Here is a 19,992-nt window from a genome sequence, read left to right on the forward strand (position 1 = left end):
GCTTAACTTCTAACCGAAATTACGATTCCCCTGAGTGTGTAGAAGGTTGGAGCCTGTGTGAAGCGCGTGAGTGCACTAGGGATCCAAAGAGGGGGCTGCTTGAGTCGTTCTTGAGGAGAGCCCAACCTAGCGCACCGCCTTCAGCAGCCAGGGGGAACCCCCCGCCGATGACGCCTCTTGCGGGAATGGCCATCTGAGCTGCTCTCTCTAGGCGGCCTGGTCCTATGCGGATCCCAGACGGCATCCGCGTCACAGCTGGACAGGTAGGGTGCCTCCTTACCCACACTAATGGATCCGAGGCAGCGTATGCGAGCATAAAACAAAAGAGTTTTCCAACGCTTTTGTCCGTCTCATCGCTCACCGTAGCGCCAAAGGCAACTGCTTCACCGATCCGCCGGTAATGCGCAGTAACAAAGGTTCATATGAGGTCACCTTGGATGGCCACCTTAACTAACTGCGGCACAGAACCTCCGCCACGAGTTCCGGCGCTTAAGCGGTGAAGTCTAACGTTTGGAAAAAGAATATTGTTACATAGTGCTGTCACATGAGACAAGAACTTCAACATGCTCCTCGAAACAACTCATAATGGAGATTCTTTGACATCAAGCTGTCAAAAGTGCGTAGACCAGCATAGACCAACAGCCAGAACGGCCTTCAATACATTCACCACCAGTCTACTTGGAAATCTTTAAGAAGACATGTGCGAGGTGCATACAGCACGGCGTCTTACTGACATACCAGCGATACAGTCATTAGAGTTGGGGGCGAGCAAAGAGACAAGGTTGTATTAGTCAGCCACCAATTGGTTGCAATTGTTCTAACACCACTAAAGGATGAGAGATGCCTGTTATATGTCGTTCGACTCTATAGGTTACAGCTTCAAGCTTATTTACACCGAACAAAAATTTTAGGTGAAAAGAAAATATTTCCGACGCTAGAGATTATCACATATTTTCTGAGTGCTATATATCTCTTATTCTATATTCTATTTTATTTATCGTTATTAGTATATTTCATTCATATGTACCGCTTTCACCTCATGTTCAATTGTGAAAAAATCATTGAAATCATATCTGTTTTTTTTTAGATTTTTAATGAATTTATTTGCAAATTATGGTGGAGAAATAAGTATTTGGTCCATAACAAAAGTTTATCTCAATACTTTGTTATATACCCTTTGTTGTCAATGACAGAGGTCAAACGTTTCTGTGTAAGTCTTCACAAGTTTTCACACACTGTTGCTGGTTATTTGGCCCATTCCCCATGCAGATCTCCTCTAGAGCAGTATGTTTGGGGCTGTTGCTGGGCAACATGGACTTTCAACTCCCTCCAAAGATTTTCTATGGGTTGAGATCTGGAGACTGGCTAGGCCACTCCAGGACCTTGAAAAACTTCTTACGAAGCCACTCCTTCGTTGCCCGGGCGGTGTGTTTGGGATCATTGTCATGCTGAAAGACCCAGCCACGTTTCATCTTCAATGCCCTTGCTGATGGAAGGAGGTTTTCCCCTCAATCTCACGATACAGCCCCATTCATTCTTTCCTTTACACGGATCAGTCGTCCTGCGCCCTTTGCAGAAAAACAGCCCCAAAGCATGATGTTTCCACCCCCATTCTTCACAGTAGGTATGGTGTTCTTTGGATGCAACTCAGCATTCTTTGTCCTCAAACACGACGAGTTGAGTTTTACCAAAAAGGTCTATTTTGGTTTCATCTGAACCATATGACATTCTCCCAACTCTTCTTCTGGATCATCCAAATGCTCTCTAGCAAACTTCAGACGGGCCTGGACATGTACTGGCTTAAGCAGGGGACACGTCTGGCACTGCAGGATTTGGTCCCTGGCGGCGTAGTGTTTTACTGATGTAGGCTTGTTACTTTGGTCCCGCAGCTCTGCAGGTCATTCACTAGGTCCCCCGTGTGGTTCTGGATTTTTGCTCACCGTTCTTGTGATCATTTTGACCCCACGTGGTGATATCTTGCGTGGACCCCAGATCGAGGAGATTATCATGGTCTTGTATGTCTTCCTTTCCTAATAATTGCTCCCACAGTTGATTTCTTCAAACCAAGCTGCTTACCATTTGCAAGTTCAGTCTTCCCAACCTGGTCAGGTCTACAATTTGTTTCTGGTGTCCTTTGACAGCTCTTTGGTCTTGGCCATAGTGGAGTTTGAGATGTGACTGTTTGAGGTTGTGGACAGGTGTCTTTTATAATGATAACAAGTTCAAACAGGGCCATTAATACAGTAACAGTGGAGGGACAGAGAGCCTTTTAAAGAAGAAGTTACAGGTCTGTGAGAGCCAGAAATCTTTCTTGTTTGTAGGTGACCAAATACTTATTTTCCACCATAATTTGCAAATAAATTCATTAAAAATCCTACAATGTGATTTCTTGATTTTTTTCCTAATTTGTCTGCTCATAGTTGAAGTGTACCTATGATGAAAATTACAGGCCTCTCTCATCTTTTTAAGTGGGAGAACTTGCACAATTGGTGGCTGACTAAATACTTTTTTGCCCCACTGTATGTAATTAGGGACCTGTACTTACATCTATCATCTATAGTGGACTGATTTCATAAGTAGAATAGAGCAGCCCCCCCCAAGACGGACACAAAAAATGACTTGAAATTGATAACATGTTTTATTAAAAAATGCCACTGAATTGGCTTATACATTTTTCTTTTTTTTATCCTTCCTAAAGTTTTGTTGTATTATGGTAAGAAGTCCAGACCTCTTTGACATTTTGTCCCTCTTTTTTATAGCCGCTTGCTGGGTATTATCACAAAGAAGGACATTCTGAAGCACGTGGCTCAGATAGCCAATCGGGACCCAGACTCGATCCTCTTCAACTGATGGTATAGTACCAGCTGCAGCACCGTGGGCCAGACATCACTGTGGAACCACTGCTTTCGCCCAGGCCTCTCTACACTGCACTATGTTCATGTCTAGTGGACTCCTCCCTGCTGTGACAACTGGCCATTCCATTAGAACTCTAGTGGATTCCTCCCTGCTGTGACAACTGGCCATTCCATTAGAACTGGAAAGGTAGAGGATTCGTTGTTCTTCAACAGCAAGCTGGCTTTCCAGGATTGGCCCAAAAGATGAGTTGGATTTAGAAAAGATGTATGACTTCTTAAATGAGCGTCAGTAACTGGGAGAATATTTTTTCTTGGCTCTGTTGGCAGGAGTGGTCTTCCTTTTCAGTTGACAGATGAGAGCAGGCATGCTGGGTAGGGCATGTGTCTCTGGAGAGACCAAGGATTGTAAATGAGCGCAGACCAAGTCTGGAGTCTGAGATATAAACCACACCACTGCCAAGACATACTCTACCCTCCCTCCTCCACATAGACATCTTAACCCATACAACCACTAAGCTAGGAGTGAAAATTATCAGCTTCTACCTATCAAAGTATCATGAAGAAATGCACCGTTTAAATTGTGATGTCTGCCTGAAATATTTGTCATGAATGAGCACTTGCATATGGCTGTCAAGACTAAATGTATTTTCTCTGGTGTTTCTTTCCTTGGAAATGTCATATTCCTCATCGTTTTTTTCATGTAATTGGTTGTGGTTTAACACAGACCTGGAGATGATGTCCTCTTCGTACAGGGACACTGTAAGGCAGCATGATAAAATAAGCTCCGTAAATAACCCTCCTCTGAAACCTGCATGCTCTGGTTCTCTTTCACCACAGGGAGGTGCTACTGTGCACCACCCAGCTGTGGATACAGTCACATTACTATACTTTATTACCAGGTCATCAGTAACAAACACTCAAAGGATGAATTGTATTACTCATTTAGAATATGCATCTCTATATATTTCTGGTTTGTATGACCTTTTCTGTGAATATTATGTATTGTATAAGTTTATGGATCACTTTATCCAGCTGAATCCTCAGTGATGAACAGCCTAACAGACTGCCTGCCTGAGTACAAGGTCAAAGAGAAGAGTAGTGTTGGATGAGGTGATGGGATGATTAAGGGAGAGGACTCCAGTGTGTCACATCTCTTTTCATTTCCAGCTATTACCTCTCCTCTCGCAATGTCTATGGATCTGCATGGCCTTACCTGCTGGCCAGGGCAGGGGATCTAGAGACAYGACTGGCCTGTCAACAGTCTAGTAAAGAACTCTGGATCTCTTCTCCCTTTTACCTCATGCTCTTGCTGTCTCACGAGACCCTCATGCTCTACAACAAAGTCTACACTAAGAATGAGCAATTGAAATGTAGCATATAATGTCTCTTTATACATGAACAAAGCCAAGGAACCTCAAATCTCACTTTTATCTAGAGCAGATACCCTTGGAGGTTGAAGGTGGACATTCTTAAACTAGATTCATGTATTCCTGTCAATCATGTCTTATCCTTTAAGGACAAGTGTGACTTCAACCAAGTTCTAACCATTTTTTTTGTGTTGTATACAGTAGTTCATTACATCAGTAAAAGGTTTGACTTTGGGGTCTCAAAGGTAAACACATTATCACTTAAAAAGCACTCCATTTCAAAATAACATGCTTATCGGTTGTTTTTGGAGATGCAGCTACAGTTAAGATCAACAAACCATGTCTATTTGGATTTCTGCTAACTGCAATGGGTTTGTATCACTACCGTCTTATGTTAACATGCAACTGAGATTCAAAAACATTGAAATATCAATTTATTCCCCATCATTTCATATTTGCCTTGAATTAAAACAACGTTGACTTTCACATGAGTAAATTTGTGCTCATTGTGCCCAGTTACTCACCAATAAGTATTATACATACACGTTTGGAGTCATTCTCACTCCAACATCATGAACCCATTGAATCCCTCCCTGAGGATCTAACCATTATGACTCACTGCTGTGGGCTGAGGGCTGTGTGTGGGTGGCCCTGTCATGCCTTTCATGAGAAAGTGACAGGAAGATGTCTAGACAGTAAATGTTTATAGTTTCAAACAATAGTCAAATACACAGTCAGAGTCACTCTTTTTAGACATTGCAAACAGTTTTACATCAAACCCAAACAAACCAATAATACATTGTCCATTAGGATGTGGCCCTGAACAGTGCTTAACAGGAAGTTCAAAATCGMCTCTGACAATACTTAATATCCTTTGCATTTTTTTCCCACAGGTATGTTGCCTGTAAAATTAAAACGGGCAAAATGTTTTTTAAAACCCAATTCATACAATCTCATTTTTACCACATTCTTGCCGAGATAGGCCTTTTTTTATTTTATAAATCGCCTGTGCACATGCCGGCAAGTTCAGGAGTGGGAGTAGATGTGGGTGGGCATCTACAGTATTTTAATAAATCCATTGAATATAGACTACACCGTCACAAAGAAATCCATTATTAATTCGTTTTTATGCAAATCCTAAAAAACAAGACTAATAAAATGTATTTTCAAAAGAATAGAATGGCATATATTGGGTTTAATTATGTGACTGGTCTGTGCAGTCTATGGGCTACATCATGCACATGAAATCCATAGTTATTTTGTTCGTTAAACAGACCAGACACATGTAGGCTACCCTGATCACAATCAACATACATATTTTATAGTAGGCTAAGAATATAATGAAATACAACAGAATAGAATACAAATAATATTTTTGCCACACAACATGTGGAACCGCTGTCATGAAACAAGTGATATTTTGAAAACAAACCAAGGCAAGATCATGCTTTTTACATTTTTTATCCATGTTTCAGCTTACCATCACTCTGCTTTGTTAGGGAGCAGACTTAGGGTCTTACATGGAGTATCTTGGCTAACATTACAACAGTTTAATTGTAGAGGCTTTGTCGCATACATGGTCTCAGAGCAATTTGTATTATTCTGTATTTAGTATGATATGTTATGTTTCGTATGGTGTGTTAATTAGTGGGATGTCCATCATCCATTTCGTATGACATGTTAGGAATTGCAATTTTTTGTTGCGGCTAACGTTAGCGAGGTGGCTAGTTGGCTTCCGCTAATGTTAGCTAGTTGGCTAACATTAGCTCTAGGGATTATTAGGTTATTGGGTTAAGGGTAGGGGAAAGGTTAGCTAAACGGGTTAGGGTTAGAGTTAGCCAACATGCTAAGTAGTTGCAAAGTTGCAAAAAAAAAGTAAGTAGTTGCAAAGTTGCTAATTAGCTAAAATGCTAAAGTTGTCAGAGATGAGATTCAAACAAGCAACCTTTGGGTTGCTAGATGTTTGCGTTATACTTATTATTATAGTATTATTAGCTAGTCGTCTACAGTAGTACTAAGTTACTGTCCAGTGCTGAACCTCTGTTCCACTGGGCACACACTGTTTGAATCAAACAGACGTTAAATTGATGCATATGTCCAGTGGAGTATGACTGAAGACTAGTACTGGTATCTGGTTAACTGCAGTAATCAGTAATACCTCCACCCACAGCAAACAATKAAAAGTTGTTGCTGAAAAAAGCAGTTCATTGCTATTTTATTTATTTTATTTAACTAGGCACGTCAGTTAAGAACAAATTCTTATTTACAATGATGGACTACTTGTAAAGCCCCCCCAGCCAAACCCTCCCCTATCTCGGGCGACGCTGGGCCAATTGTGCGCCGCTCTATGCTAAACGGAATAAATAGCAGAATTATCAGTATGATGAAGGAATTCCAAGAGGGCCATTACCAAAATCCCMTCGAGCCTTACCGACGCCCATTAAATAAGGTTTTGTACAAATTAGAAGATTATGCCAGGATCAAGCAGAACTTTCACCATTCCTTGTTTTTACCCCTCGAGCCCATTGTTTGTTAATCATCCATAATTAGCTATATTTATGAAACCACAGCCACTCAGAGCTTGTAATGATATTCTCAATAGGTACATTCAACACTAAAATAACGCCCTGATGCAAGAGTGCTTGTTTAAGTCAAAAACAAATGTTAAAATTTTAATCAAATTTAGTGCAAGTTACAGGTCACATCAGAGCTAGTCTTGGAAATCCCAGACCTAGGGCAACAAGTACATTGTGGGAAGCAACCGGTATGTCTAGAGAGATCAGGGCTGAAGAGTGGTTCCATATGGACACCAGAGCTATAGTTATCGTTGGTAGTTGGTAGTGCTGCATGCCATACTGTATATCGAAGAATTCACACATTACTTAGTCTTATGCTTTTCCACTATCCCTCTCAGTGCTGAAGATTCTTATTTGTGATTGTGCTACAGTACCAAAGCGGGATGCCAATTAGTCCGCACCACTCTATTCAAATATATAGTTCTAATGTAGCCATCTGTGAGCCAGTTTTATTAATGGCCTGTGCACCAGTCTGTGGCTGGCTATGTCAGAACCATGGTGATTTGTAGTCTATGTACAGTACATGTTTAGTATTCTCTTGTGTGAGAGAGCTTTTTCCCTCCTTAACCTCCATGCTCATGGGTCAAATCGGAATGCCCCAAAATAGCTGGATGAGTCCTCTGCGTGCACGGCTGTAGGCGACGACACAGAAACAAAGATCTCATCCCCGGCCCTCAGCTCAAACAGGCCTCCCTGGTAGACAGAGTGGAGGGCATACTCTGTGTCAGGCGACCAGCACTTGGTGCCCACCCCCTTCAGCAACTGAAGGGGCTTGGCGTATGACGTCTTCTTGTAAACACACTGGACCAGCTGGTAGCTGGAGGTGCCCCCATGGTGGTTACCCCCCTCGTGGGTGAGGGAGGGATAGCGGAAGTACACCTGGGCATACAAGTAATAACGTCCGGACCGGGGGATGCGTAGGCGTCCATGAGACAGGGTCATGTTGTGGAGATGGGAGCCGAAACTCTGGTTGCCCCAGGACCGGACCGGGTGGCGGCAGGACTGATGCAGGTCTTTCTGAGGGGCCAGGGATATAGGGCCTATAAGGAGGACAAAGGAAGATATTTCACTACAGACAGTCCATTCAAAGCATTACTACTGTAGATGTAAGATGAGAGATGAGATGAGTCGAAGATGAGTCGGCCTATACAGTGGCTTGCGAAAGTATTCACACCCCTTGGCATTTCTCCTATTTTGTTGCCTTACAACCTGGAACTAAAATAGATTTTTMGGGGGTTTGTATCATTTTAAGGGGGTTTGTATCATTTAATTTACACAACATGCCTACCACTTTGAAGATGCAAAATATTTTATCTTCTGAAACAAACAATAAGACAAAGAAACTGAACACTTGAGCGTYCATAACTATTCAKCCCCCAAAGTCAATACTTTGTAYAGCCACCTTTTGCAGCAATTACAGCTGCAAGTCTCTTGGGGTATGTCTCTATAAGCTTGGCACATCTAGCCACTGGGATTTTTTCCCATTCTTCAAGGCAAAACTGATCCAGCTCCTTCAAGTTGGATGGGTTCCGCTGGTGTACAGCAATCTTTAAGTCATATCACAGATTCTCAATTGGATTTATGTGTGGGCTTTGACTAGCCCATTCCAAGACATTTAAATGTTTCCCCTTAAACCACTCGAATGTTGCTTTAGCAGTATGCTTAGGGTCGTTGTCCTGCTGGAAGGTGAAACKGGTTTCCCTCAAGAATTTCCCTGTATTTAGCCCCATCCATCATTCCTTCAATTCTGACCAGTTTCCCAGTRCCTGCCGATGAAAAACATCCCCACAGCATGATGCTGCCTCCACCATGCTTTACTGTGGGGATGGTGTTATCGGGGTGATGAGGTGTTGGGTTTGCGCCAGACAAAGCGTTTTCCTTGATGGCAAAAAAAATCAATTTTAGTCTCATCTGACCAGAGTTGCTTCTTCCATATGTTTGGGGAGTCTCCCACATGCCTTTTGGTGAACACCAAACAGTTTTTTCTTTAAGCAATGGCTTTTTTTCTGGCCACTCTTCTGTAAAGCCCAGCTCTGTGGAGTGTACAACTTAATGTGGTCCTATGGACAGATACTCCAATCTCTGCTGTGGCGCTTTGCAGCTCCTTCAGGGTTATCTTTGTTGCCTCTCTGATTAATGTCCTCCTTGCCTGGTCTGTAAATTTTGGTGGGTGGCCCTCTCTTGGCAGGTTTGTTGTGGTACCATATTTTTTCAATTTTTTTATTTTATTTTTACCCCTTTTTCTCCCCAATTTTCGTGGTATCCAATCGCTAGTAATTACTATCTTGTCTCATCGCTACAACTCCCGTACGGGCTCGGGAGAGACGAAGGTCGAAAGCCATGCGTCCTCCGAAGCACAACCCAACCAAGCCGCACTGCTTAACACAGCGCGCCTCCAACCCGGAAGCCAGCCGCACCAATGTGTCGGAGGAAACACCGTGCACCTGGCCCCCTTGGTTAGCGCACACTGCGCCCGGCCCGCCACAGGAGTCGCTGGAGCGCGATGAGACAAGGATATCCCTACCGGCCAAACCCTCCCTAACCCGGACGACGCTAGGCCAATTGTGCGTCGCCCCACGGACCTCCCGGTTGCGGCCGGCTGCGACAGAGCCTGAGCGCGAACCCATTCTTTCCATTTTTTAATAATGAATTTAATGGTGCTCTGTGGGATGTTAAAAGTTTCTGATATTTTTCATAACTTAACTCTGATCTGTACTTCTCCACAACTTTGTCCCTGACCTGTTTGGAGAGCTCCTTGGTCTTCGTGGTGCTGCTTGCTTGGTGGTGCCCCTTGCTTAGTGGTGTTGCAGACTCTGGGGTCTTTCAGAACAGGTATATACATTGAGATCATGTGACAGATCATGTGACACTTAGATTGCACACCGGTGGACTTTATTTAACTAATTATGTGACTTCTGAAGGTAATTGGTTGCTTCCAGATCTTATTTCGGGACTTGATAGCAAAGGGGATGAATACATATGCACGCACCACTTTTCCGGGTTTTTTTTTTCGTTTTTTATTTTTAAACAAGTTCTTTTTTTCATTTCACTTCACCAATTTGGACTATTTTGTGTATGTCCATTAAATGAAATCCAAATAAAAATACATTTAAATTACAGGTTGTAATGCAAAAAAAATTGGAAAAACGCCAAGGGGGGATGAATACTTTTGCAAGGCACTGTAGGTAATTGGATTCCTTTAACTTTGGCGAAATCTGTGCAGTAGGGAAACAGCATTAAGGTGGATGGATAGGAGAAAGAGAAAGCAGCAAGCAAAAATTCAGTCAAGAAACAAATAAGTATCGCTATTCTGACGTATTTGTTAATGAGGACAACATTACTGCGTTCCTGGATACATGATCAGAGATTTRTGGTGATCTGAATATGAAAACAGCGCCCTGTATGTGAAGTCTGAGGTTTATGTGAAATCATGACATAGTTTCAGTGAATTGGTTTCAGAGATGAGCGATGCAACGCCTTTATTTGCTCAGATAGTCTTTGAAGATGTTCAGGTTCGGTTCCAGGCATAAGCGGTCGCTTCGGACCCCCGGACGTTAAAATAAATATTTWAAAGAAATTAGTCAGGGTCTCAACTTACAATTGAGAGTAAGAATAGTATGTAATTTTTTTWAAATTTGGATGTGCATCAGCAGTTTTTCTCTTGTTATGTCAGTCACTGACAGTCACTCAATTGGCCATGTCAGCTAACAACGTTAGACTGGTAGTTAGTCTAGCCAGCTATCTAAACTTGTAGTAATCGGCCAGATACCGACCGGGCCCACATTGATTTTCTAAGTCATTCTCACACATTAATCATATTAACATGGTATAAGTCATTAAAGAATGTGTAGAATTGCAGGAAATTTGCAATAAAATTGCAAGGTTTTCATTCCGATCCATGGCAAAATGTGTAGAATTGCAGAAAACGTACTTAAAACTGCAATATTTTCTCTACGTTCCATGGAAAAATTTGTAGATTTGCATGAAATTAACTAAAACTTAAATATTTCACTACACCGTCAAGAGGGGTGCCACCAAAATATTTGCTGTGAGTTGGGGTGCGACCCAATCAAATTGCTTAGGGCCCCCAAAAGGATAGAGCTGGCCCTGCAGATGTTTGATATTAGTAGAGTGTTTTTAAAGCTATACTGTTGAAATTGACTGACATTCTGCAATTTTATCCCAGCATAAAAACATTAGATTACATTAGATTAAACAAAATCAAAACAACTGAATGTCCCACCAAAAGAACAAGCAAGCACAAACATACTAGTCTCCCATACCTTGTAAGCTACTGTCTCGGAGTGTGAGGTGAGCAGAGGGCTTCTGATGCCCTGCAGAACTGACGGGCTTGGTTCTGGGCTGGGCACTGGGCTCTGAAAAGGAGCATAGCAGTGAGAGAACAGTAGCACCAGGAGTGGATATTAGATAGATAAGATATGCTATAATGATGATGATGACTGATGGATGGATGGATGATTACCTGGAACGGCGTGTTTTGAAATAATATTTTCTGTCACCTGAAAGACAAAAACCCTTTTTAAGATGTGGCYTAGAGCTCAATAGTGAACACACAGCATAGGATTAAGTATAGTACAGCCTATGACATGCAGTGCAGCATTCTTCTTGAGCAGTTGCAGCATTCCAATTTCATGCMGAACACAATTCTTTTTTTTACAAGCTCTTTTGACAAAGTCGAGAGGGTACARATTTTATTGGGACCTGGACACATCCCAGTAAATTATCTCACTCCCTATATTTCATGGAAAAACACAATGAGGAAACAGACCAGATGTGCGACTGCCTCAATTCYTTTTTCAACTGAAATAATGAAAAACAGCTGTGCTCTTTGAAGATGAATCACCATGCACTCTCAAATGCTACTCCCACTCACCCCTTGATCAGGATCTACACTACCGTTCAAAAGTTTGGGGTCACTAAGAAATGTCCTTGTTTTCCATGAAAACATACATGAAATGAGTTGCAAAATGAATAAGAAATATAGTCAAGACGTTGACAAGGTTATAAATAATGATTTTTTATTGAAATAATAAGTGTCCTTCAAACTTTGCTTTCGTCAAAGAAACCTRGATTTGCAGAAATGACAGCCCTGRAGACCTTTGGCATTCTAGTTYTCAATTTGTTGAGGTAATCTGAAGAGATTTKACCCCATGCTTCCTGAAGCACCTCCCACAAGTTGGATTGGCTTGATGGGCACTTCTTACGTACCATACGGTCAAGCTGCTCCCACAACAGCTCAATAGGGTTGAGATCCGGTGACCGTGCTGGCCACTCCATTATAGACAGAATACCAGCTGACTGCTTCTTCCCTGAATAGTTCTTGCATAGTTTGGAGCTGTGCTTTGGGTCATTGTCCTGTTGTAGGAGGAAATTGGCTCCAATTAAGGGCCGTCCACAGGGTATAGCATGGCATTGCGAAACGGAGTGATAGCCTTCCTTCTTCAAGATCCCTTTTACCCTGTACAAATCTCCCACATTACCACCACCAAAGCACCCATAGACCATCACATTAGCTCCACCATGCTTGACAGATGGCGTCAAGGACTCCACCAGCATCTTTAKATTTTTTCTGCGTCTCATGAATATTCTTCTTCCTGATCCGAACACCTCAAACTTAATTAGTCTGTCCATAACACTTTTTTCCAATCTTACTCTGTCCAGTGTCTGTGTTCTTTTGCCCATCTTAATCTTTTCTTTTTATTGGCCAGTCTGAGCTATGGCTTTTTCTTTGSAACCCTACCTAGAAGGCCAGCATCCCGGAGTCGACCCTTCACTGTTGARGTTGAGACTGGTGTTTTGAGGGTACTATTTAATGAAGCTGCCAGTTGAGGACTTGTGAGGCATCTGTTTCTCAAACTAGACAATCAATTGTACTTGTCCTATTGCTCAGTTCTGCACCGGGGCCTCCCCCTCCTCTTTCTATTCTGGTTAGGGACAGTTTGCGCTGTTCTGTGAAGGGAGTAGTACACAGCATTGTACGAGATCTTCAGTTTCTTGGCAATTTCTCGCATGGAATAGCCTTCATTTCTCAGAACAAGAATAGACTGACGAGTTTCAGAAGAAAGTTATTTTGTTTCTGTCCATTTTGAGCCTGTAATCGAACCCACAAGTGCTGATGCTCCAGATACTCAACTAGTCATAAAGAAGGCCAGTTGTATTGCTTCTTTAATCAGAACATCAGTTTTCAGCTGTGCTAACATAATTGCAAAAGGGTTTTCTAATGATCAATTAGCCTTTTAAAATTATAAAGTTTGATTAGCTAACAGAACGTGCCATGGAACACAGGAGTGATGGTTGCTGATAATGGGCCTCTGTACGCCTATGTAGATATTCCATGAAAAATCTGCCGTTTACAGCTACAATAGTCATTTACAACATTAACAATGTCTCCATCTACTGTATTTCTGATCAATTTGATGTTACTTTAATGGACAATTGTTTTTATTTTCTTTCAAAAACACAGACATTTCTAAGTGACCCCAAACTTTTGAACGGTAGCTTCCTGCCATCCAGGACCTATATAATAGGCGGTGTCAGAGGAAAGCCCAAAAAATTGTCAGAGACTCCAGTCACCCAAGTTATAGACTGTTTTCTCTGCTACCGCACGGCAAGCGGTGGCAAGCGGTACCAGAGCGCCAAGTCTAGGACCAAAAGGCTCCTCAACAGCTTCTACCCCCAAGCCATAAGACTGCTGAACAATTCAWAAAATCGCCACCGGACAATTTACATTGACTGACTCCCCTCCCTTTTGTACACTCCTGRGACTCGCTGTTTGTTTGTTATCTATGCATAGCCAGTCGCCCCCACCTACATGTACAGATTACCTCAACTAGCCTGTACCCCCGCACACTGATTTGGTACCGGTGCCTCCTGTATATAGCCTCATTATTGTTATTCTTATTGTGTTACTTTTTATTTTAGTCTACTTGGTAAATCTTTTCTTAACTCTTCTTGAACTGCACTATTGGTTAAGGGCTTGTAAGTAAGCATTTCACGGTAAAGTCTACACTTGTTGTATTCGGCACATGTGTGTCACGTTCCTGACCTGTTTTCCTTTTTCTTGTATTTATTTAGTTGGTCAGGGCGTGAGTTGGGTGGGTTTGTCTATGTGGTATTTTCTATGTTGGGATGTTTGTGTCCGGCCGGGTATGATTCTCAATCAGAGACAGCTGTCAATCGTTGTCCCTGATTGAGAATCATACTTAGGCAGCCTGGGTTTCACTTGTGTTTTGTGGGTGTTTGTCTTCCGTGTAGTCGTTGTGCCACACGGGACTGTTTGTCGGTTTTCTATTTGTTATTTTGTTTCATTATAGTGTTCAGTTCGATGCTAATAAATTATGGACACTAACCACTCCGCATATTGGTCCGATCCTTCTCGCCTCTCCTCGTCCGAGGAGGAGGAATTAGAAAGCCGTGACAATGTGACAAATAAAGTTTGATTTGATAAAAAAAAAAATTATGTGTATGACAGAAAAAGACCATAACGGATGATTCTTACAGCTTTACCTAATTAGTGCTGCAATAATTTGTTCTTAACTGACTTGCCTAGAAAAGTTAAATAAATAAAACCTTTTTTTTTTTTTTTAAGATCACGTGAAATTCATGTGGTTTTTRGTAAGAGTAAACTAGAGAATTGAGTATGATGCAATGTGGACCATTGCTTTGTCTGATATTTGGGTTTAAGCTGAGGTTAGACCTCCATAAACAACCATGCTGATGAGGGTGATGCATCAGAGAGGAAGCTGATGTACTTAAGGTTCTGAAGAATTCCATCACTGGACTAAGCTCTGAGATCAGAAAAGTCAATACAGCATGTTACGAGTAAGGCAAAAGTGAATGCTATAATAACTCTCTCCCTTGTTAAGAATTCCATAACCATGTGTATGTAGTACTTCTACAAACATCGTCGGTATTTCAATAGTTTGTAATGAACAAACGTTCATGTAAAAAACGATGACTGTGTAAATGAGACATTGACAGTTAAGCTCCTGCAGCCCTCCCACTCAAACACATTATGGATGACGGAGTGGGTGCTCCCCTCCTCATCCAAGAATTAGATTGCCCACTGGGCACACACTGGTTGAATCCATGTTTCCTCGTCATTTCAATGGAATTACGCTGAACCAACGTGGAACAGACGTTGAATTGACGTCTGGCCCAGTGGGCGGGCTTTAACGGCAACTCAGATTAATTCAAACCTGTCGTTGAACAAAGACATACATCATGGCGGCATCAAACAGCAGGTGGTACCCACCTTGGTGACATAGGCCCTTATTCCCTGGGCCAGTTTGATGCAGGGCTCCCCAAACAGTTGAACCAGAGACTCCGGTATCTCCTGGTCTTTCTCCAGGGCATTAAGGAGCCCCAGGCAACGTAACTCCTCAGCCACCCCTTGACTCCTCACCTGCACAGCACAACCCACACAGGACAGGGATAAGTAGGTATCTTTGTCTGTATCTGTATTAGAGGACAAGGATGCAACTACTTTGTTTTGTGTTTCCCCCATAAAAATATAGACCTAGTATCGCCATAACATCTGTGATGTAATTCTTTGAAATATTATTGTTCTATTTTCAAAGGATTAACTAACAGGCTTGATGGCACAGACCAGAAAGAGCGTGCTGCTTTTCATAAATACTATATACAAAAAAATATATAAATATTTATATATACTATTTAAATACTATATATACTATATATTATATATATCCTTCCTGTTTGGAAGGACAGGTTATATCCTTCCTGTTTGGCCCTGTCCGGGGGTTTCTTCTGATGGGGCCACAGTGTCTCCTGACCCCTCCTGTCTCAGSCTCCAMTATTTATGCTGCAGTAGTTTATGTGTCGGGGGGCTAGGGTCAGTTGGTTATACCTGGAGTACTTCTCCTATCTTATCCAGTGTCCTGTGTGAATTTAAGTATGCTCTCTCTAATTCTCTCGTTCTCTCTTTCTTTCTCTCTCTCGGAGAACCTGAGCCCTAGGACCATACGTCACGGCAAACCGGGCATGATGACTCCTTGCTGTCCTCCAGTATCCACCTGGCCTTGCTGCTAATCCAGTTTCAGCTGTTCTGCCTGCGGTTATGGAACCTACCTGTCCACCGACTGCTGTTTTCAACTCTTAATGATCGGCTATGAAAAGCCAACTGATATTTATTCCTGATTATTATTTGACCATGCTTGTAAATTTATGAACATTTTGAAAATCTTGGCTCTCCTCAATTCTCTCCTTTCTTTTCTTTCTCTTCTCGGACGGACCTGAGCCCTAGGACATACGTCAGGACTACCGGGCAATGATGACTCCTTGCTGTTCCCATCCACCTGGCCTTGCTGCTATTCCAGTTTCATACCTGTTCTGCCTCGTGTATGGAACCGCCACCTGTCCCAGACCTGCTATTTTCAAACTCTTAACTGATCGGCTATGAAATCAGCCAACTGAAAATAATTTCATGATTTATTATTTGACCATGCTTGTCACTTATGAATATTTTGAACATCTTGGCATAGTTCTGTTAATATTCTATTCCACCGGCACAAGCAGACAGAGACGGCACTCCCTCAAGCCTGGTTCCTCTCTAGGTTTCTTCCTAGGTTTTGGCCTTTCTAGGAGTTTTTCCTTAGCCACGTCGTGCTCTACACGCATTGCTTGCTGTTTGGGTTTTAGGCTGGGTTTCTGTACAAGCACTTCGAGATATATAGCTGATGTACGAAGGGCTATATAAAAATAAACTTGATTTGATATAAATACTCCCTGACTGATGTCTTGTTGCTTCAAATATATCACATAATTTTCCTTCTCATGACGCCATCTATTTTGTGAAGTGCACCAGTCCCTCTGCAGCAAACACCCCCGACATGATGATGCTGCCACCCCCCCGTGCTTCACGGTATGGGTGGTGTTCTTTCGCTTACAAGTCCCCCTTTTTCCTCCAAACATAATGATGGTCATTATGGCCAAACAGTTCTATTTTTGTTTCATCAGACCCAGATGACATTTCCCCAAAAAGTACAATCTTTGTGCATGTGTTGCAAACCGTAGTCTGGATTTTTTATGGTGGTTTGGAGCAGTGGCTTCTTCCTTGCTGAGCGGGCCTTTCAGGTTATGTCGATATAGGACTCGTTTTACTGTGGATATAGATACTTTTGTACCGTTTCCTCCAGCATCTTCACAGGTTCCTTTGCTGTTGTTCCTGGGATTGATTTGCACTTTTCGCACCAAAGTACGTTCATCCTTAGGAGACACTACGCGTCACCTTCCTGAGCGGTATGACGGCTGCGTGGTCCCATGGTGTTTATACTCGTTACTATTGTTTGTACAGATGAACGTGGTGCTTCAGGCGTTTGGAAATCCTCCAAGGATGAACCAGACTTGTGGAGGTCTACTATTTTTTTTTCTGAGGTATTGGCTGATTTCTTTTGATTTTCCTGTGATGTCAAGCAAAGAGGCACTGAGTTTGAAGGTAGGCCTTGAAATACAACCATAGGTACACCTCCAATTGACTCAAATTATGTCAATTAGCCTATCAGAAGCTTCTAAAGCCATGAAATAATTTTCTGGAATTTTCCAAGCTGTTTAAAGGCACAGTCAACTTAGTGTATGTAAACTTTCTGACCCATCTGGAATTGTGATACAGTGAATTATCTGATATAAGTTAAATAATCTGTCTGTAAACAATTTTTGGAGAAATTACCCGTGTCATGCACAAAGTAGATGTCCTAACCGACTTGCCAAAACGATAGTTTGTTAACAAGACATTTGTGGAGTGGTTGAAAAACGAGTTTTAATGACTCCAACCTAAGTGAATGTAAACCCTCCGACTTCAACTGTATTGACGTATGCTGTGCTGTTAGTCACACTGCTGCAGTTGTACTTTTTCCAACACGATAACAACAAATGGCAAACATTCCCAGAAACTTGTTTTTGTTTTTATAAGTAATGCAGTACAAGATCAGTCATGTACATGATTTGATCGCTCTGCTTGGGTGCAAGTGAAACAACACCTTTCCATGCCCCCATTGCCAACACCTCTACAGAACTTTGCTGACTCTAAACTTGGCAGCTTTTGTAACTTTGTACAATACTTAATGCATTGTTAGTCAGGCCTTATGATAAAGTTTGACATAGCATTGAGTTGCAGTGAACTACAAATCCCTTCCCTCTCAACTAGTATTTGCCTGGTGACTAGCAGTTTCATAAACTTTAATTGTTACTTCCAATGTGAGTGTTTTATTTCCTGAGGGATGTGGTTACTTTGGGTTTGTTTCTTCGACCCCAGACTCATATTAGTGACTCACTGGCTCTTTATTTGTGCTGCTAACAGGCTCTGCCATCATTGTAACACACAATCCCATGCCAGACTATAGAAAGAGGAGAATTTGACCCATGTAATTAGTACACTGATTAGACCTGACAGCTCCAGACTACATTGATTATTACAGTCATATTAATCTACATCCAATTACAACGTCTTCAGTGTATGCTGATACTTTATGTAGACAGATTCCACTTTTAATCAGCAGATATCATACAATCTAAATGGGAAAGTGTACTGTCTTTATAAGTACGCATTATAGTTCTGATTAGGAGGTGAAGAATAATGTAGCCTACTGTATATGTATTTATTATCTGTAGCTAGAATACTGCTTTTTAGAGTATTTGTAACAGGTTTATATAGGGTAGTTAGTTCATATACTCTTAATTATTAGATACGTGTTATTTTATTGGCAGACTGATTTGCATCACCTCAAGAAGACTATATAGGCAACTACATACTTAGTAAATGTTTTTATGCATGTACTCTGAATGTGTTGGCATAACTTTCCTGACTGGAGAACCAACTGTGAGCTGGAAAAAGAGAGCCTAAACAGAAGTTTTCTGGTTGTCATGCGAACATCAGCTGTTTTGTAAAAGAAAACACCTTACCTGAGCAACTGACATGTTCAAGAAGACGAGGAGTCCAGTTGTCGAAGCTATTTGTAGTACAACCACGACAATAACGATCATTGGGACCCATAACTTTGACTGGACGTCTCGTCGGCTGTTTGATGCGGCCATGATATGTCTTTGTTCAACGTCAGGTCTGAATTGATCTCGAGTTGCCATAACACTGTCAATATTTTCTATGTTGAGTGGGAGGGCTGCAAGGGTGTCATTGTTTTGCCGAACACAAAGGCGCTTTTTTCCCTGAGCGTTTTTATACTAATCTCCCGTGGAAGATTCWGTATCCTAAAGCCTGCTACAAGTACTCGGTTTTCTAATTTGAACAGTCAACCTCACTATTTTAGTTGGCTCTAATGCTATATATTTGGATKTGCTTTTTGCAAATAGGTAGGCTAAGTTTGACATGGTTGGTTAATTGATGCTTGATTTGTGTTAATCTAAAATGTAGCCTGTTTTTGTGATCCTACGTGTTCAGTAGGTTATTGATATTGAGCTTTATTTGTAACACTTAAAGGCTCACATTCCCTCAGATAGAGTGAGAAGAAGACATTTTGTCTGTCCACAAACCAAACTGGCAGCCCCCAGTTTCCTCACTGGTCCAGTAGACTCTAGCTGCAGACCTCATATTTCAGGACCGTCATCTGTCAGGCCCCTCTCTATACTGACACCTACTGGTTACCTCATCTCTCAGGCCCTTCCCCTCATCTCTCAGGCCCCTCTGATGAACCGCCCAGGGAAAACGAACCCCCTCTTTCAATTGGCTCCTGAATGCTTATAATTTCATTGGCTCCTGACTACTTCCTCATTCTACAGGTCACAGTAGCAGCCGTTTTTTCAACTTCATTTTGATTTGTCTACCTGAATAGAAATAGCCTATTGTTGCTGCTTTATAATCATTATTTATGTATTTTAGTTCATGGAATGCTGCTCGTGTCACTATCCCAATTTGTTTAATTTACTTGTTTATTTCATTCTATTTGGGAGACAATGAATTGAGTTCAGTCCTATGGCAATCCTGTCTGACAGAGAGTTCAGTCCTATGGCAATCCTGTGACAGAGAGTTCAGTCCTATGGCAATCCTGTGACAGAGAGTTCAGTCCTATGGCAATCCTGTGACAGAGAGTTCAGTCCTATGGCAATCCTGGAAGATGAAGATGTGTTCTAGATGACTCCTGCCGGGAATTATATATTTTAACTAAGCCTACCTTTCTCTTTAAGACTGTAGGTTCTATGTCA

General features: G+C 41.9%; 1 protein-coding gene across 2 annotated transcripts; it reads right to left on the reverse strand.

Annotated features, from left to right (window-relative positions):
• Nucleotides 1-4,639: 4,639 nt before the first annotated feature.
• tnfsf10l3 (tumor necrosis factor (ligand) superfamily, member 10 like 3) lies at nucleotides 4,640-18,958 on the reverse strand. 2 transcript variants are annotated; one of them, XM_023988251.2, is made up of 5 exons: nucleotides 18,739-18,958; nucleotides 15,074-15,223; nucleotides 11,282-11,318; nucleotides 11,082-11,174; nucleotides 4,640-7,838 (listed from the first exon to the last, which is right to left on the reverse strand). In XM_023988251.2, exons 1-5 carry the CDS (start codon nucleotides 18,916-18,918, stop codon nucleotides 7,375-7,377), a joined length of 924 nt encoding a protein of 307 aa, XP_023844019.1. In that variant the 5' UTR covers nucleotides 18,919-18,958; the 3' UTR covers nucleotides 4,640-7,374. The 2 variants fall into 2 exon arrangements, with proteins under 2 accessions (XP_023844019.1, XP_023844020.1); XM_023988252.2 differs by lacking the exon at nucleotides 15,074-15,223.
• Nucleotides 18,959-19,992: the final 1,034 nt, after the last annotated feature.

Source organism: Salvelinus sp. IW2-2015, linkage group LG5, assembly GCF_002910315.2.
Source record: "Salvelinus sp. IW2-2015 linkage group LG5, ASM291031v2, whole genome shotgun sequence".
Lineage (NCBI taxonomy): Eukaryota > Metazoa > Chordata > Actinopteri > Salmoniformes > Salmonidae > Salvelinus > Salvelinus sp. IW2-2015.